This window comes from Scardinius erythrophthalmus (assembly GCF_964197995.2).
Source record: "Scardinius erythrophthalmus genome assembly, chromosome: 6".
NCBI lineage: Eukaryota > Metazoa > Chordata > Actinopteri > Cypriniformes > Leuciscidae > Scardinius > Scardinius erythrophthalmus.
Window position 1 is genome coordinate 45,799,268 of NC_138226.1, and position 18,652 is coordinate 45,817,919.

The window sequence follows — 18,652 nt, forward strand, 5'->3', positions numbered from 1 at the left end:
ATGGAGTGTGCCTGTGATGACCAGGGCGTTTCTGCTGGGTTTGCTTTCGAATGTTGGCTCTGTTGATCCTGCTTGAAATATTCCTGAGGAATAATTCTGGCCTTCTGAGAGCACCCGGGTTCAGAAAAGGAAAATAAGCAGGAAACGCAGGAATCGTGGAGTTTGACGCAGATTAAAGAGAGCTCAAAGATTCACCCCACTGACTGGAATACTCCTAAGTATTGTTAGCTCCCTTCGCCACATACTGGATGAGCTGCAAGCCAATGTGAGTTTCATGAACATATATAGAAACATTCACATGATGGTGATCATCAAAACTTGGATGACTCAATTGATGACAACAGTTTACAGATTGAGGGCTTTGGATCAGCCATCTGAATGAACAGAGAGAATCACAACAGGGAAAGAACGCGGAGGTGTGTGTTTATAGGAAATTTTGTGCAGCACAGCAATAGTTTGGCATATAATTTCCTATTCCTATTTCCTATTGTCCTTTTTATCTTCCTTGTGAGTTTAGGACATAACTTTTATAAACGTGCCTTAGAAAAACAAGTAATAAAAACTCGGTGAGTGTTTTTTAGCGCAATTTTCTCACCTCATGGGATCACAACACTAAGAGATAGTAAATCTTTTCCTGGATTTTTTTTTTGTGCGTTCCCGAGATTAGACCTTCCTTAACATAATGCCGAAAACCCGAAGTCTCTAGGTGGTCTGGTTGAGGAGTAGATAGAAGTGCAAGATTGGTGCGCACAGAAGCACAGAACAGAAATCATGAGTTAACAAGCGCAATTTCTGGGGGAAAATTGCGCTAAAAAACATTACTGGTGTGTATCTTGAGATAAAACAATGGCACTGCTTTCAGTAAAGACAGTTCAAACATTCATTTTAGTCTGCGACTAGGCTTAAGCCATGTCTCTGAAACCGTGAAGTATGCTGTTTCTGCGACACAAGTGGCGCCCAGCAGAATTACAAAAGTATAGCATATTTCCAAACAACCTTGAAAATACTCCAAATATACTGAAACAGCACAAGGCCACATGTCCGGCAGCGTATGTGGTAAAACGCTGAATCACTGAATGTCTAAAGTGGACTATTTTGTCCAATAAAGAACAAAAATCACCTGCAATTTAATGTGAACTTAAATTGCTCCTCTCCATAATGGGAGATGGCACACATTCTTTGCACCCTTGTTTTGAGTTGATGTCCCTTGGGTGGTGTTTACAGTAAGAGCAATTAGGTGCTTCACGAATTATAAATCTACTAGGCTGTTGTGGCCTAATGATTATGGCTTCGTCAATGATTTTTAACATCAGCTGCAGCGGTTGGAGAGATGCTGACCTGAGTGTAGATGATAGCGGTCATCCAGAAGCGCTTGGTTGGCCGTGGCACTGACAGCATGGCCCACAGGAAGATGAGGATGGGCAGGAAGAGTGTTAGCAGAGAGGCGGACACCATGTGATTCAAGATAATCACAAAGTAACAGAACATCTCCGACTGAGACTCCATCAAATTGTAGAGAGCAAAGATGAGACGCACACCACACGGTAATGAAGAGTAGAATCTCTCAGACTCTTCAATCTCTGGAATATCAAATATTCTGTATAAAGGAAGTGAAAACAGAGAAATTAGAAAACGGCCTTCTGAAAACCACCATATATAAAATGTGTGTCTGGTGTGTGTTTGTGAACTGATGCAGTTTCCAAACCTGGTCCTGAGTAACAGCAGCACTGCACATTTAGATTGGCGGAAGGATGGAATTGAATGATTTTACTTTAAAGAAGTAACATATTAATACATATTTTTTACGCTTTACTATTTTAGCTGTTATAATAGGTCACCCCAAAATTAAAACTCTTTCCCCTTTGGGTGAACTATTCATGTTAAGGAGCACACACACGAGCAGGGTATTAAAAGAAGCTCCCTGGCAGTCAAACAGCACATAGTCAAGTAAGTATTTTTAACTGTATAAAATCTAGTATAGTCAAGAACATTGGTGCCTTCGTTATTTTAAACATCACAAGATATAATGTTCAAAAAGGTGAGGTGTTGTAAAACATTAGTGGAGCCGATTCATCTGAAAGTATCTTACAGGACCAGATCCAAGAACAACCCGTTGACACTTATGGATAAAGTCCAACTGTGTGTTGGTACATGTGTTGGTTTCTTTTTTTTACCTATGATATTTGCAGTGATGTCTCCAATCATGTTGTGCGTGTGTGTGTGCGTGTGTCTCACTTGTTAAGCAGCAATTCGCTGGCAGTAAGTGCTCTGGTCTCTTGATTGAGCATTTTGGACTCTTGGACCTCTTCCTTTTTCCCCTCATGCAGATGACTCAGTTCGGGAAATTCTGGCAGCACAATGTTAGGTGTATTTTCTTCATTTGTCCATTCATCTGTTATCTTTTCAAATCCTTCATCATGATCCTTCAGCTTTTTGTTGTAATCAGGATTTCTTATGAGAAATAAATTAATCAACAACAGAAATTACACACTCTTGTATAAGTGCGTGCTAACAGAGAGTTATTGTACAAGGCACAGAAAGTGGTTATTTTGTTGTGTTAGACAGTGAAAAAAGAAGAAACTGATGTTTACTGGGACAGGACATCTCCATTGTTGCAGTTCTGGACAGCATCCAGTTGTGTAAGATCCAGGGCATCCAAGTCTTCTTGAGTTGGCTGGCGTGTTACTAGAAGAGTGTCATCAGTCTGACAGCTGAAAAACATACAAAGGTAAATTCAACATGATACAGAGTTCACAAACCGTTCAATTTTCATAATTGACATTTCAGAGTGACATTTTACCTTCTAGACACTTATGCTCTACTAATTTGTCATCTCGGCTGATAGCTGATGGATGTGTAAAACATGAGGTATTACACCTAAATAAAATCTCATGGGAACTTCAATTTTTGTGATATCAACTTCAGATTTAGATCACAACTTGGTTAGATATATGGGTTTGATTTTATAGTAATTTTATAGTATTTTTTTTTGTAAAATATATATTGTATATAAAATAAAACGAATTAAGTACAGTATATTTGATTTAATGTAAATTTAAACTTCCATAACTTTTTCATACTTTCATTTGCTTTCACTTTAGAAATAATCTGCTGAGTGTTTTTTTTACCAAACTTATCCAAAGCATTCTTGAATTACAACCATTTAAGTTTCAATAGTGCATTTTAATGTTCATTCTCAAAAAGGGGGGTAACAGTTAAGGGGTTAAAAGTATGATCTATTGTCGATTTTTGAAGTTATATTGTGGTTATTATTTATTTATATTTTCCTTCATAATTGAGACTGTGGAACGTAGGTTTTCAGTGGTAACAGACAGACTGGTTCTACCTATATATTGTAAATAAAGGTGATTCTCTCTCTCTCTCTCTCTTTCTCTCTCTCTCTCTCTCTCTCTCTCTCTCTCTCTCTCTCTCTCTCTCTCCCTCTCTCCCTCTCCCCCTCTCTCTCTCTCTCAGAGATTTCAAACCACGCTTTTGAGACTGCCTTTGGTTCATTGCAGTTCCATTTGTTGTTTTAAGCTACACTGTGTAATTTTTTAAGTTGATTCTTAGAAAAAAAAAACTTTGTTCTCTTAAAATGACGTGCTCATTAATGTGTAATTACTTCTACCAACTAATCAAGTATTCTCGTAAGCGTATAATCTTCCATTTAGAATACATACGAGCGAGTCGCTCGAATGGCGGCAGCCATGTTGCGCCCCCATCTTGAAAATACATTAGCGAAAGAGGGACATACCTGGAAATTCAAGCTTTGCCTTTCACGTTTTTACATTCAGCGACACCGTGACGAATGTGAGGGGGAGATTACTCGCGACTCCCGGCAGATTTGAAATAATACGGCCACCGTAGGAGTTAAAACGCCCTCGGAAGGGGAGGGGCTAGAAAGTAATATTCAGTTGGTAGTCATAAACAATTTCACCGCTAGATGGGAGAAAATCCTACACAGTGTAGCTTTAAGGCAAAGTCCAATCGTCATAAAGCTTGGCTTGCATTGGCATGGTTAGCTTACCTTATATGTTGGGTAACTTAAAATGTTGTTTTATATCAGATTAGCCAGAATATACATTTATTTTATTTTTATTTAATTTGTTTGGTAGTTGTTTTTGTTTTATCAGTTAATTACACCATAGAATTGTACCCCCTGTTTGTTTTCTACTTCAGTATATTCATCCTGAGGTCACTAGATTCTGTAAGCACTAAACAAAAACTTTCTCTGTCACCCCATTCGAGTTTGCATTCTCATACTTATTCAAGTATCATGTTATTAGCATACCTGGAGAGGCTGCTGCCCCATGAGTGGGCACTGTTGAGTTTGACGTAGCCGCGCGGGTATCTGCTCATGGCTGGAGGTGTGGAGATTATTTCCTGTATGTCCTCTTTGGCCTTGTCCAATGATGCCTCTGTGTCTTGTCTGGAGAGCCAGTTTTTGTAGAACTGGTGAATACTCTCATGAGTGACATCCCTGCCCTAAACAGCGAGAAGTGTCATTTTAACTTCAATTATTTTGCAAAATAAATTATATACCATGTAGAAAAACAGCCAATAGTATGCCCTTGACATCACAGCATGACAAAGCCACAGCTTGACAGCTTGTCACAGTTGTATTAAAATTAAGTCTAATAGATTCTCCATTTAGATTTTATATGAAACCTTTACTACAGAAAAAAGTCATAATATTTAGTAATGTTATGATGTGTAGGTCCAAAAGCATGCAATTTATTCTTGGCACTGGCATTATTTCTTCTGCTCATCAGAGCTGTTTATAATGCAGAGGCTGTTTTTTGCAACGTTTGTTCTCCACTACAGCACTTTCAAATTCAACATTCAGTGTAGAATTCAAATGGATTTAAATCATTTTTAACTCTGTGTCGATTTGGACATAGGATATTAGGGGCATTTTCTCACCAGGTAGTTTTAGGAACTCTACTCAACTATTCACCAGGGTGGTTCCCCGAGAACTAAATGTTCCCCAAGGGCTGTTTTCCTGGCTGCATTCGCATGTATTTGTAGGGCTGAGCAAATATGGGCAGAACTCTTTACTGCCCTAGTACTTCCGAGATCCTTTTAAAGGTATACATGTGAATTAAACGTGGCACAATGGCCTTCATCATCACAGTATGCTAAAGCCTATCTAGTGCAGGGATTTCATCAGTTCGCGGATCGAGGACTGTTGGGACACCCCAGGCACAGGATGGTTCTGTCGGGAGAGACAGAGTCGTTTGCACCTCAATGACACGTCTGTACCATTTGCTTCACAGGACATATGCGTTCAACTACATACTGTTTATTTACTAGTGTGTTCTAATATGTAACTATGCCATGTTTGATCTCATCTGACAGCTTATACACTGAACTGAACGGTGGTGAACTTAATAGAGATATTAAAGTATCCTATTATTGGTTAAACATGCATTGAGGAGAATGTGTTAATGTTCTTCTCCCCCTCTTGATCACTACCCATCTGCCTCATCTTTTGGTTTCCTGTCGGTCGGTTTCGGTGTTGGTATTCCACTCACGTTTAACAGTGCTTTGCTCAGGGTATAAGAAGGAAAGGTAACTGTTGATCAAGGAGAAAGGCTTTAACCCTGCCACTCCCGCACACCGGTGTCTAACCTCATACTACAAGAAAAGGATTTTACTGCCTCTTCGTCTTCTTCTGACTTTTATTTTAACAATGCTGAGAACGCCAGAGCCTGAACTCACAGTGCTCACATTATCTGTGTCTAACAGTCCTGTATAATATGCGTTATTAAAAAGTAGACAGTATATGAAAAGGAATTAGCGTATGCCGTGTGGTTGATGGCCAATGTCGCTCGCTGAGCAGAAATACATAATCGTGTTTTGCTTGGTCCAAAGTTGTGTTGGATTTTCTCCTCAGTGTAAAGGTTGAGAGGCTTGTCTATCACTGTTCTCCATGTTCGTAGAGTTGGTTTCTGAATATGTAGGCTATAAGCTGCTGGTGTTTCGTGTGCGTTCGGCCAATCAGTGAACACTAATGTCACTGTAGTTCCTGTAGCGCAGGTTTAGACCGACTCTGAAGTAGGAGCTCAATCAGTTCCTCCAAAAGAAGTTCCTAGTTTCTGCGGTGCGCTGAGTACTTCCACCAATAGTTCTAGGAACTATGCTATGAAAAGTTTCCTCCGGTGTGAAAGCCCTAAAATCTGTTTTTTAAGTACAGAATGATTTCATCAAAATTTTTGATCCATATCGTTGGTAGAGAGACTAAATTTTTAAAGCATATTTCTTCTAAATTAAATTTTCAATTGACCACATATGGATGTAGCATTTTTCCGTTCTCACTTGCTAAATCGGATCAGATTTTCACATATCGGATCTTAACAAACATTTGGATTTGTATTGAAAGATTGAACGTAGCCTAAGAGAAAAAAAAATCCTGCTCACTGTTTTACTGTTTTTAGTAAAACAAATAAATCTTTTCAGGCTTGTTCAACTAAATAAATTGGACAAGTCATGACAGGAAGTCAAGTCTGTTAAGGAAACATGCTTCTGACAAATAGGTGATGAGGTGTCCTGTTGGGACATGGGTTTCATTTTCATCACCACCCCCTTTTTTCTTAGCATCCCATGTTCAGCAATACTCCATATGTTTGGAAATAAAGGCCTTAACCCCCTGCTATAATCATCATCTAATCAATCTTCCATTTCAGTGCAATGGAGTAAAATATAACTGGCAGAATGTAGACGTCACCTTGTTCTGTTGAATGCTCAGTAGAGTTTTCTCAAGCCGAAGCACCTTAGAGATGTCCAAGCTGTCCTTACAGAGCGACTTCAGACCTGATATTGCATCCTCAGTAAGATAGAGAAGGAAAACCCAGAGAAACTTCACCATGTCAAGAATTCGCTTAAATATGTGCTCTACAAGAAAAAGAGAGAAAAATGGTTAAAGAAAACAATTAACATATAAATGATTAAATGCATATGTGCATTAATGATCAAGATATGGGCTAATTTGTATAATCGGAATAATTCAAAATCTTTCTTTTCTCCAACCTGCTAATTCAATTAAGTTGATTAAGTGTTTCCAACTTGAATTAATGCATGGTGGCAAGTTAAAAATTCTAATTTATTGATTTTGTTAAAGCGTTTAAGTTGCAAACATTATTTTGTTGATTTCTGTTGGCATAATAGCCATGTTTCCACTGTCGGGCCAGTGTGAGCCAGGGCTTTAAACGGGCTGGGATAACAGCCTCGGACCAAAATCAACGTCACACTAACCCATCATTTCACCAACAAATGGAAGTTTTATAAAAAAAACTAATCAGAAAGAAATCACTGGAAACTAGCGAGATCGCAAAACAAACATTTTTGTTGTTTAGTTAAAGATTTAAATCCCAAACAACGAAGTGACAGTGGAAACACGACTGGCCCTGGCCCGCACTAGCAGCTCGCTTTTGGCCCTACAGTGGAAATGCGGCTCATTATGTTGATCATTACATTGACTTACAGTTTTTCTCAATTGTTTACACACATTTTCTGGTACTCGAGACACAATGACCACAACATGTCACTCATTCACCAACCCCCTGAGCTAATTCTGCTAAACTACAAGCACAATTCCTGCTTTACACTCAAATTGCAGTTCTAAAACACACTTTTTTCAAAACACTACACACAATTCTCCGCTTTTGGCACAATTTTCATGCAGAAAATCTCTTGTTTTCACAAGGAACACACTGCCATTCAGATATGCACACTGACTCATCACATGGGCAAACACACCCGTCACACAGTTTTACAATTAGCAATCAGAGCTTTATCATGAAAGGGCAACAGGTCAGCTCTTCAATGGAGCAATGGATGCCAACACTGGATTTTTTTTATTATTACTGTAACTGTATACAGTCAATTCTTCTGTTGTTTTGTATGTAGACCACTGTATGTCCTACTTTGTGTTGGTTGGGATGTACACTGTGTACATTGTTCTCTTACGAGAGGTTCTCTCGTATTGCGTAGTTGCTTACGCTACGGGAAAGCCTTTCTTTCTCGAGATACTGAAGCCAAAAATTATCCTTAATTTTTATAATCTTGTCAACGCAGTGCGGCAGCCTGCAGACCTAGGGCAAGCTAACTAGCGTGCCCATTGGCTGCCCTGCGGCAACTGCAGCAGCCTACCGCTGAGCCCTTGGCGTGACATCACGACCAATGAGCGCGCTTGGCGCGCTTAATGCGTCACAGCCCGCGAAAAGGGGTGTGGCTTAGCGTATATAAACAGGGCTCGGAGGCTGCTTCTCTGATTTCTGTCTTTTCAGCGAAGCTCTTCGCATCGCTGCTCTCTGAGGAAGCCGCCGTCGAAACAAGCGACCAGCACGCCGAGGATCTCAGCCTGAGGACGCCGGCCGCCTTCGCCGCCTTCAGCTTTCCCTGCCTGCTTCGCTATCCGGCGATTATATCCTTTACTGCTCTGTGTTGTATGTGTTTGTGTGTTCGCCCCGCGACACACTTTTGCATCTAAAAGAGCGCGAGGCGTTGTTGCAAATGCCTCGCTCATCCTGTGGCTCGTGCAGAGCCCCGCTCAGCGATGGAGACCGCCACGTGGTTGGCGCTCTCTGCCTGGGCTTCGACCACGCAGCCCGCGCCCTCTCCTCGGAGAGGAACAGTGTGAGGACTTGCCGATGTCGACCCTGCGGGCTCGACTCGCCATGTTTGACGATCCTCCACCTTCCCCGGCTGCCTCTTCAGGGCCGCGTAAGAAGAAACGCCGCTCTCAAAGGCCTCCCGAGCCGGTGGTTATAGCTGAGCGCTCGCCGGAGCCCCTCCCGCGAGCCTCGCTTTCTCCTTCTCCCCCGCCCTTCACCGACGCGCAGCGGCCGGCTACTGCCCGCACTGCCGTCGCCTCAGGGGATGAAGCAGATGACGCCGCTGACAGCTGCTCTCTGCTTGCTTCGGACAGCGAGGAGTGGTCGGGCTCTCACCGCTCCGCCTCCTCGACTCCTGAGTCTGGCAGGTCCCGCTCCAGTGTCGACGCGGAGCTTATCCGCCTCCTCACCAAAGCGGTCGACCGACTGGGATTGGACTGGTCCCCACCCAAGGAGCCCGCGCCTAACCGACTCGACGGGTGTTTTCTGCCTAGCCGCCGCCAAGCGCCAGCCTCTAGGTCAGCACCCTTCCTGCCTGAGCTCCACGAGGAGCTATCGAAGTCGTGGGGCGCGCCCTTCTCCGCTAGACTCCGCTCGTCTGTCTCCTCGGCCCTCTCCCAGGTGGACGGGGCCGCCGAGAAAGGCTACACCGGCATCCCTTCCGTTGAGGAAGCGGTGGCAACGCACCTTTGCCCGCCGTCTGCTAGATGGCGCTCAAAGTCTGCCCTGCCGTCTAAAGCCTGCAGGACCACATCAGCTCTCGCCGGCCGCGCATTCGCCGCCTCCGGCCAAGCTGCTTCTGCCCTGCACTCGATGGCTGTTCTTCAGATCCTGCAAGCCGACCTCCTCCGCGAATTGGACGAGAAGGGCTCGGATCATACAGCCTTAACAGATCTGCGCAGCGCGACGGACCTTTCGCTCCGTGCTACCAAGACCGCTGCACAAGCCATCGGCAGATCTATGGCCGCGCTCACCGTCATCGACAGACACTTATGGTTGACGCTGGCGGATATGAGTGAGTCAGAACGCGCTGTTTTCCTCAACGCCCCGCTCTCGCCCACCGGCCTCTTCGGCCCTGCGGTCAGCGGGATTGTGGACCGCTTCTCTGAAATGCAGAAGGCGTCGCAGGCTATGAATCTCTTCCTGCCTCGCCGCTCGAGCCCAGCCGCAGGCCGCTCTCAAGCTCAGCCTCCTGCGCGCAGCTCCACACAGCGCTCGTCTCGGCCACCAACCACTTCGCAGCGACGCCAGGGCGGCCGCCCTAGGTCGCGCTCGACCAGCCGTCACAGACCGCCGCCCCCCTGGGGTCCGCGTCCCAAGATAACGCTGAAGTCTGAGCCCGCGAAGTCCTCCTAGCACCCGCAGGGAGGAAGAGATGGCTGAGTCCCGCTGCGGCCGGACCGCCATCAAAACGCCCAGCTCTGTCAGTCCCCTCAGTGCAGGCTACTGCAGCAGCTTACACCGCAGCCAACGAGCCAGTAATACCACTCGCTCGCCTGCACACAAACGCCGTTTTTACGGCGGCCCAAATAAATCTCAGAAAGAGTGTAAATTCGGGCTTTCCGGCTCCGGCCGAAGGTGTTGTAAGTGTAGAAAATGTGCCCACTCCCACGTGCTCACTGCTTCACACAAACACGGTCCCCATGGTAACGCGTTCAGAGCGCTCTCTCATAAAGCGGTCACACGCCGCTCGAGTAATAAGTGTAGTAAATGTGCCCACAACTCTGTGCTCACATCTACCTGTAACTCGCTCTGCCACTCGGTTACCCCGGGCAACAGCGGCTCAAGCCGAGGGTGTTATAAGTGTAGAAAATGTGCCCACTCCCATGTGCTCACTGCTTCACACAAACAGGGTCCCCATGGTAACGCGTACAGAGCGCTCTCTCATGAAGCGGTCGCAAGCCGCTCGAGTATTAAGTGTAGAAAATGTGCCCACAACCTTGTGCTCACACCTACCCGCTGCTCGCTCTGCCAGCCAGTTACCTTGGGTCACGAACCCTCTAAAGCTCCCAAACACTGGCCGTGTCATAAGTGTAAACCCTGCGCCCGCTCACGAGCACGCGCACTCACTTGCAGACATTATAATCCCCACGCCACTCTCGCGCCTGGGATGTTTGACAGCAAATCACGCTCCATCCGATGGGACCGAGCTACTGAACGCTGTACAGTCGGCCAATACTGTTTACCAGCCCCCGTGTTCGAGCACCAGCGATCTGAGCCCAGAGACCATTCGACCCCTAGCTATGCATGCGGAAGCATGGGAAGCGATTCAGGGCGCGTCAGAATGGGTGCTGAAAACTATAAAACACGGCTATTCGCTTCAATTCGCTCGTCGCCCTCCGCGCTATACAGCACAGACGGAGACGAGAGTGAGTTCAGAAGCTGCGCACTTGCTTCAAGCAGAAATAGCGAAGCTGCTGCGCAAAGGGGCTATAGAACAGGTTCATCCTTCTTTGAGCGAGTCGGGCTTTTACAGCCGCTACTTCCTCGTGCCCAAGAAGGACGGAGCGTTCAGACCTGTTTTAGATCTGAGACATCTGAACAAAGCCCTCATGAGACGGCTGTTCAAAATGATCACAACCAGAAAAATCCTCGCGCAGATTCGCCCAGGAGACTGGTTTATCTCTCTCGATCTAAAAGACGCATACTTTCAGATCCAGATAACTCCCCGTCACAGGCCATTCTTGAGATTCGCCTTCGAGGGTCGAGTATATCAGTACACAGTCCTGCCGTTCGGCCTGTCTTTGGCACCCCGTACATTTACGAAATGCATGGACACGGCCCTCGCTCCCCTGAGGAAACAGGGAATGCGAATACTGAATTATCTGGACGATTGGCTTATTCTAGCGCAGTCAGAGACGGAACTTGTGTCTCACAGAACAGCGCTTCTCAGCCATCTGGAGGAGCTGGGTCTCTCAGTCAACTGGACCAAGAGCTCGCTATCACCCCGTCAGTCAATTTCCTTTCTAGGAATAGAACTGGACTCGGTGGCTATGACGGCCAGACTGTCGGAGCAGCGCGCGCGCCGCATCCACCTCCTCGCCGCATCCCTCCAAATAGGCAGCCGGGTTCCGCTGAGGACATTCCAGCGTATCCTGGGGCATATGGCCTCAGCTGCAGAAGTGCTTCAGCTGGGTTTACTGCGCATGCGCCCGCTCCAACGCTGGCTGAAAATGCGCGTGCCCCACCGAGCCTGGGCGGCCGGCGGCTTGCGAGTCAGAGTGAATCAGGGCTGCATTTCAGCCCTGCAGCCCTGGCTGGCAGCCGAATGGTATCACACAGGAGTGAGTATGGGAGTGATTTCACACCGGAAAGTTGTCTCGACAGACGCTTCCAACCTAGGTTGGGGAGCGCTCTTCGAAGGCAGACCGGTCTATGGCCGCTGGTCAGACCAGGAGAATCTCCTACACATAAACTGTCTAGAGATGCTCGCGGTCGAGAAAGCGCTCAAACACTTCCTCCCATTCCTCCACGGTCACCATGTTCTAGTCCGCACGGACAATACATCGGTAGTGGCCTACGTGAATCACCAGGGCGGTGTCAGATCAAAGATGCTCTGCACCCTGGCGGAACGCCTCCTCGTGTGGGCTCAGCACTCTCTGCGCTCGCTGAGAGCCGCGCATGTGCCTGGCCACCTGAACGAGGGCCCCGACAGGCTGTCCAGGGACAACGTTCCCCCTGGGGAGTGGTCTCTACACCCCCAAACAGTCCAGTCACTGTGGCGACGGTTCGGCAAAGCGAAAGTCGACCTTTTTGCGTCAAAAGACAACGCTCACTGCCCAGAGTTCTTCTCGAAGAACGAGGACGCGCTGGCCCAGATCTGGCCCAGCGGCCCGTTGTACGCTTTTCCCCCGGTCTCTCTGCTGCCTCAGGTCATCGAGAGAATCAGGGAAGCGCGCCACTCAGTGCTCCTCATAGCCCCATGCTGGGAGAACCAAGCTTGGTTCCCGGATCTAACACAGCTGGCAGACTCAGCCCCCTGGCCGATACCGGTGAGGAGAGACCTTCTCTCTCAAGCACGCGGATCGATATGGCATCCCCATCCAGAGCGCTGGTCTCTGCATGCGTGGAGCCTCAACGATTACACGCTGATCTGCCAGACGGGGTCATGAACACGATCATACAATCTAGAGCCCCCTCTACGAGGCGGCCCTACATGTCGAAATGGTCAGTGTTTAACACATGGTGCACTGCTAAGGGGCTCGATCAACAGACATGTGGGGTATCGCGAATACTGTGTTTCCTTCAAGAGCTACTGGACGCGGGCAGGTCCCCCTCCACGCTCAAAGTCTATGTTGCGGCCATTTCAGCGCTCTCTGTTTCTGAGCAGGGCCGCGCATTAGGAAGGAACGAGCTCGTCATCCGCTTCCTTAGGGAAGCCAGGAGGATGAACCCCCCGCGACCCCCCTCGGTTCCTATGTGGGATCTCTCTCTGGTCTTGGAGGCCCTGAGAGCGCATCCCTTCGAACCCTTGGAAACTGTGGATATGAAATACCTCACGCTCAAAACCGTTTTTCTGATAGCTCTGTCGTCAGTCAAACGAGTGGGAGACCTTCACGCGTTATCTGTTAACGCCGCGTGCCTCGAGTTCGGACCTAATGACTCCAAAGTCATTCTCAGACCGAGGCATGGGTACGTTCCAAAGATTTTGGGCACTCCCTTCAGAGCACAGGTCATTTCCCTCTCAGCCCTGCCGACGCACGGCAGCGAGGCCGATAGTAATCTCCTCTGCCCGGTCAGGGCGTTGAGAAACTACATTTCACGGTCCGCCGCTTTCAGGCGCTCGGATCAGCTCTTTGTTTCGTTTGGTGGGCGCACCAAGGGTCTCGCCGCCTCGAAACACAGCCTGTCCAGATGGATAGTGGACGCTATTGCTGCTGCTTATGCGTCTAAAGACCTGAAGTGCCCATTGGGCGTTCGAGCTCATTCCACTAGAGGCATGGCCTCGTCGTGGGCATGGTCCAGCGGGATTCCCATTCATGACATTTGTGCAGCGGCAGGCTGGGCCTCCCCCTCCACATTTGTTAGGTTTTACAACCTGGATGTTCCCGCCTTGCAGGCGAAAGTGTTATTAGTCTAAGTCTCGCGTATGCCAGCCCACTATCTGTGCGCGGGCTACGTTGTGTGATTTAGCTCTACTGGTTGAGCTGCACTTTGCAAGGTTGTCAGTTAGGACCGGCCGTGCCGCTCCTAACCCCCTAGTGTGTGCTTTTGTACGGCGCTAGCCCTCTTCGGGCTGCCCGGCTCTCCGCTATCACGTTCCCCGGGCTCTCCCTGGGACTCATTCAGTGGATGCTGGGCGCGCACGGCGTTGACAAGGGCGTTCCCGTAGCGTAAGCAACTACGCAATACGAGAGAACCTCTCGTAAGAGAACGTTTCGGTTACTCACGTAACCTCTGTTCTCTCTAGAAGAGGGAATGAGTATTGCGTAGCCCGCCGTGCTCGCGCCACGAGCTCATTTCGCTTCATGCGACAGAAACCAGAGAAGCAGCCTCCGAGCCCTGTTTATATACGCTAAGCCACACCCCTTTTCGCGGGCTGTGACGCATTAAGCGCGCCAAGCGCGCTCATTGGTCGTGACGTCACGCCAAGGGCTCAGCGGTAGGCTGCTGCAGTTGCCGCAGGGCAGCCAATGGGCACGCTAGTTAGCTTGCCCTAGGTTGACAAGATTATAAAAATTAAGGATAATTTTTGGCTTCAGTATCTCGAGAAAGAAAGGCTTTCCCGTAGCATAAGCAACTACGCAATACTCGTTCCCTCTTCTAGAGAGAACAGAGGTTACGTGAGAACCGAAACGTTTTTGTGGGAAAAATAAAATATATTCGTTACCATGTATTTGTGTGTTCTGAGTATAAAAACAATATTCTCAAATATTTTACAACACACTTCTGTATGTACTGTCTGTAGAAAGTGTAACACTGAACAAAAAAAGGCCTAAATCATTATGATGAATGGAGAAGAAGTGTTTTCCACTCATCATAGTGTTTTACTCTGAGCACATCAGTGTTCAACTGGTTCTTATAAATGTCTATTCATATGATGGTTTGTGTGTGTCATTTGAAAACAAAATACCATTTTGAGAAGAAATAACATTGTTTTGAATGTAAAGTTTCATTTTGCAGGAGAATTGAGGGGTTTTGCCCATTGTGTGTGTGTTTTTGGATTTGTGTGTAGAGTTCTGAGAATATGAGGCACGCTTTCAGAAAATGTGTGTAAACAATCGAGAAAAACTGTAATATGGTGTTTAATTTAAACTAAAATGTTTGTGTTAAGTGAATTTTTACAAAACTTATAGTAACTTAATCAAATTTGATGGATAACTTTGGCTAGTAGATTGAAGTTTTTGTGGTTTCCATTGTCCTGAAGAGTAGATGCATGAAGCTGAACACTACATTAACTCTATAAGTAAGTTCTATTTAGCGTGTACTATGATAGCTGTGGACACTGAAATAGATAACATTAACTGGTTCCAGGTGTACAATGCAAGTAGTTGGAGCGACTGAATTTTAACAAAAAAAAATAAAGTAATTGAAAAAAAAATGTTTCATGTTACAAGTTAAGTACCTTTAACTCAATATCATTTTTTGGTTGAGTATAATTCCAGTTGAAGTTGTCATAAATCCCACAAAAAATTATGCAGACTGTTGTGTTAAAAAAAAATGATTTGACAAAAGGGCATGTTGTACTACAAAAGTACTGAATTCAAATCTCAATATTCTCAAAACATCACAGCAGAAAGAGCATCTCTTCAAGCTGCCAAAATTACCCTTTTCTACATCCTCCACATTGTGACGTCACACTGTGGTTGACATGTATTTTTATCTTATTTCTTCCTTTGCCACCAATGCAGTGTTGAGCAGTGAGATAAGGAGGCAAGAGATGCAATGACATTTACTGCAATACCATATTCACAATGTCAAGCCGCTGTTAATATGTTAAACAGTCTCAGTCAATTTTGTTACAAGTGATTTAAAAGTCAACCCATATTGAACAGAAATCTGGGGGAGCATTTGCAAATGGGAGATTTTGTGTTGTACCTCAGGTGTGTTAACTTAGGAGCTGTGGTTACTGTTTAGTGAAAGAAAAGACAAGTTCTCCTTTATAGTCTGTAATTAATATAGGATATTACATTACAGCAACTTTACCTCTTTCTTCCTCTTCATTTAGACTGAGCTCCTCTTGCTGCTCCTCATCAGACTCCTCTTTCTCCATGGCTGTTATATAACAAGAAACACTTCCTTAATATTCATTTACATGCTTTCATGGACATTTCCCTTGTATATGTTGAATAAAACCCTTCTCAGCACCCTGTCTCTTTGTTAAAAATATTAAATATTTATTAAATATGCTATAGGATAACAAATACACCATAATGCATATATACATAATGCAGCAACTGTACAGGGCTGGAAATGGGGGAAGCAGGATTCCTCCTTCTACTGGACTACTTTATTTAAGACTTAAATTAGAAGGCCAGAAATGAACAAAATACCCATAACATTGCTATAGTGGCAAAGAAGTCCTTTATGGCCAGGTATTTACCTAAACTTTTCTAAAAAACAAAACAAAAAAAAACTGACAATGGCATTTATCAAATTTACAAATAATTTATATATCATTATATATATATGGCTAAACAATTCTGTTTTTCAATCATGGCCGCTCTAGACATTTTGTATGTCTCTCTTGTCTGTCACACTTAGGGTGTGTGTTATGTCTGTAAATACGACTCGTACTGGAGTTTTCTTTAGTTATCTTTTATTGAGCTCTCGAACGTCTCACATCTCCCGAACAGTTCCAAAAAACCTTCATAACATCTTCGTCACTTCCTGTTCCCCCAACCCTTAAAGTAACCGTGCTCACTATATCTTATTAATGTAACAAACATATTATTTTAACTAAACATCAGATTATTAGACTCATTAACTATGCAACATTTCCCCTCCCCTCCCAGTGAGCTAAGTGTGAAAAGATGTCAAGTAATCCTGAAAGCGTGCAGGCCGAGTGTGCAGTCTGGTAGGTCTGCCTGGTAGTGCTGCAGGTGGAGGCAGTGTTGTTGTTTGCAGAGCCGCCGGATGTTGTGCCGGGGGCAGAGGGCACGAAGAAGAACTCAGTAAAGAACAGGGGAGTGCAGCGTCACGGGTGTGATCCACACCAGGAGGACAGAGCACTTTCCTTAGCCGACTGGCATGCCAACGGGAACCATCAGATAACTTAAATGTAACGGGACCTAGCTGCTTTTGTATCTGCTGTGGCTGCGACCAGAAAGTGTGGAGCTTGTTTTTTCGGTGTGGCCGCCGAACCCGCACCCAGTCCAGCGGGGAGATTCTTGGAATCCGGGCCCTTCTTCTGGCGTTGTATCTGCCCTGTGCTTTGAGCTGGTGTCCGCGCACCCTGGCTTCCACCACAGGGTTTCCACCATAAGAAGTAGGAGGGCGTAGTCTGTGTAAGGGTAACTCCAGCTCCCTTCCCAGCATCAGTTTTGCTGGTGACACCCCAGTGGTGGCATGTTGAGCCGCTCTGTAATGTAGAAGAGTCTGAGACAAAGCCTCGTTGAAAGAGCAGCCTTCAGCTAAGTGGGCTCTCAGACCATTTTTCAGCGACTGATTAAATCTCTCTACGCCCCCATTTGATTGTGGATGATAGTAAGCTGTTCGTATATGTTTGATCCCTTTGCTTTGGATGTAACTGGTAAACTCAGCAGACACTAGTTGAGGGCCATTGTCTGTCGTCAAGGATCTTGGCAGACCCCAACGAGAAAAGAGAGACTCCAGAAAGTCAATAATGGAACTGGATGTGACAGAGCCCACAGGTGCAACCTCAGGCCACTTAGAGTGTAGATCGTAAGCTACTATCAGGAAACGCAAATGATGGGGCACGTCATGTAATTCACCACAGATATCTAGTTGAATGTGATCCCAAGGTTGGGTAGGCCAAGGCAAAGACCCCAGTGGCGGCGGGGGTGATGGACCAGTTTTCCCGCTTACAAGACATGGAGTACAGTCACGTACAAGCTGCTCAATGTCTTTGTCCAACCCAGGCCACCATACGAGATCCCTACAGCGCTGCTTCAATTTGACTATGCCAAGATGGCCCTCGTGCGCCATAGCCAGCACACGGCCTCTGAGCTTAGCAGGGATAATGACACAGTGTCCACGGGCCAGGCATGTATCATTCCAGCAAGACAATTCATGTTTCACTCTGGCATATGGCTGGAGATCAGTTGCGACTTGGGCTGGCCAGCCATTTAAGACATGCTCACGTATGGCAGAGAGAGTGGAATCGGCAGCTGACTCCTCTGTGAGTTCCTCCAAGGACACGAAAGCCATGAGTGGTGCATGCACTAGCTGAATAAGATCCTTGTCCTCAACCACATGACAGGAGGCAATGGGTGATGACACAGAACGAGACAGCAAATCGGCTACTACATTATCTTTCCCTGATGTGTACTGTATTGTAAAGTCGTACTGCTGAAGTCGGTCAGTCCAGCGGTACATGCGCAGGGGTTTGTGACCAGAACCGGAAGTAGACATGAGTGCAGTGAGGGCTTGGTGGTCGGTTCGAAGGGTGAATTTTCGACCATAAAGGTAGGCGTGCCAGCGCTCGCAGGCCCATACACAAGCCAGAGCTTCCCTTTCTCCAGCCGAGTACTTTTGTTCTGTCAGGTTGAATGCCCGAGACGCAAAAGCCACAGGACGTTCAATGCCATTCTGGAGTTGTGAAAGAACAGCGCCAGCGGCATTAGCTGAAGCATCACACGTGACCAGTGTGGGGCAGTCGAGGCTGAAGTGGGCTAAAACAGGGGGGCTCGTCAACAGTTCCTTGAGTGTGCGCACAGCATCTGAACAGTCTGAAGACCAGGTCCAAGGGGCATCCTTTTTCAGCAACTGGCGGAGAGGGTGCGTAATAGCGGAGTACTGAGGCAGGAAACGCATATAGTATGTTGTCATCCCCAGAAACGACGCGACTTGCGCTGCAGATGAAGGCTCTGGCACCCGATGTATAGCCTCAATATTGGAGTGCAATGGCGAAAGCC

At 46.3% G+C, this 18,652-nt stretch overlaps 1 protein-coding gene across 1 annotated transcript in view; it reads right to left on the reverse strand.

Moving 5' to 3' along the window:
- LOC308691863 (piezo-type mechanosensitive ion channel component 2) overlaps positions 1–18,652 on the reverse strand; it is a 107,268-nt gene that overhangs the window by 24,257 nt on the left and 64,359 nt on the right. Inside the window, 6 exon segments of the mRNA XM_081367425.1 lie at positions 1,339–1,597; positions 2,236–2,451; positions 2,592–2,711; positions 4,292–4,485; positions 6,728–6,894; positions 15,762–15,830. Of these exon segments, the coding sequence (XP_081223551.1) occupies positions 1,339–1,597; positions 2,236–2,451; positions 2,592–2,711; positions 4,292–4,485; positions 6,728–6,894; positions 15,762–15,830 (1,025 nt within the window).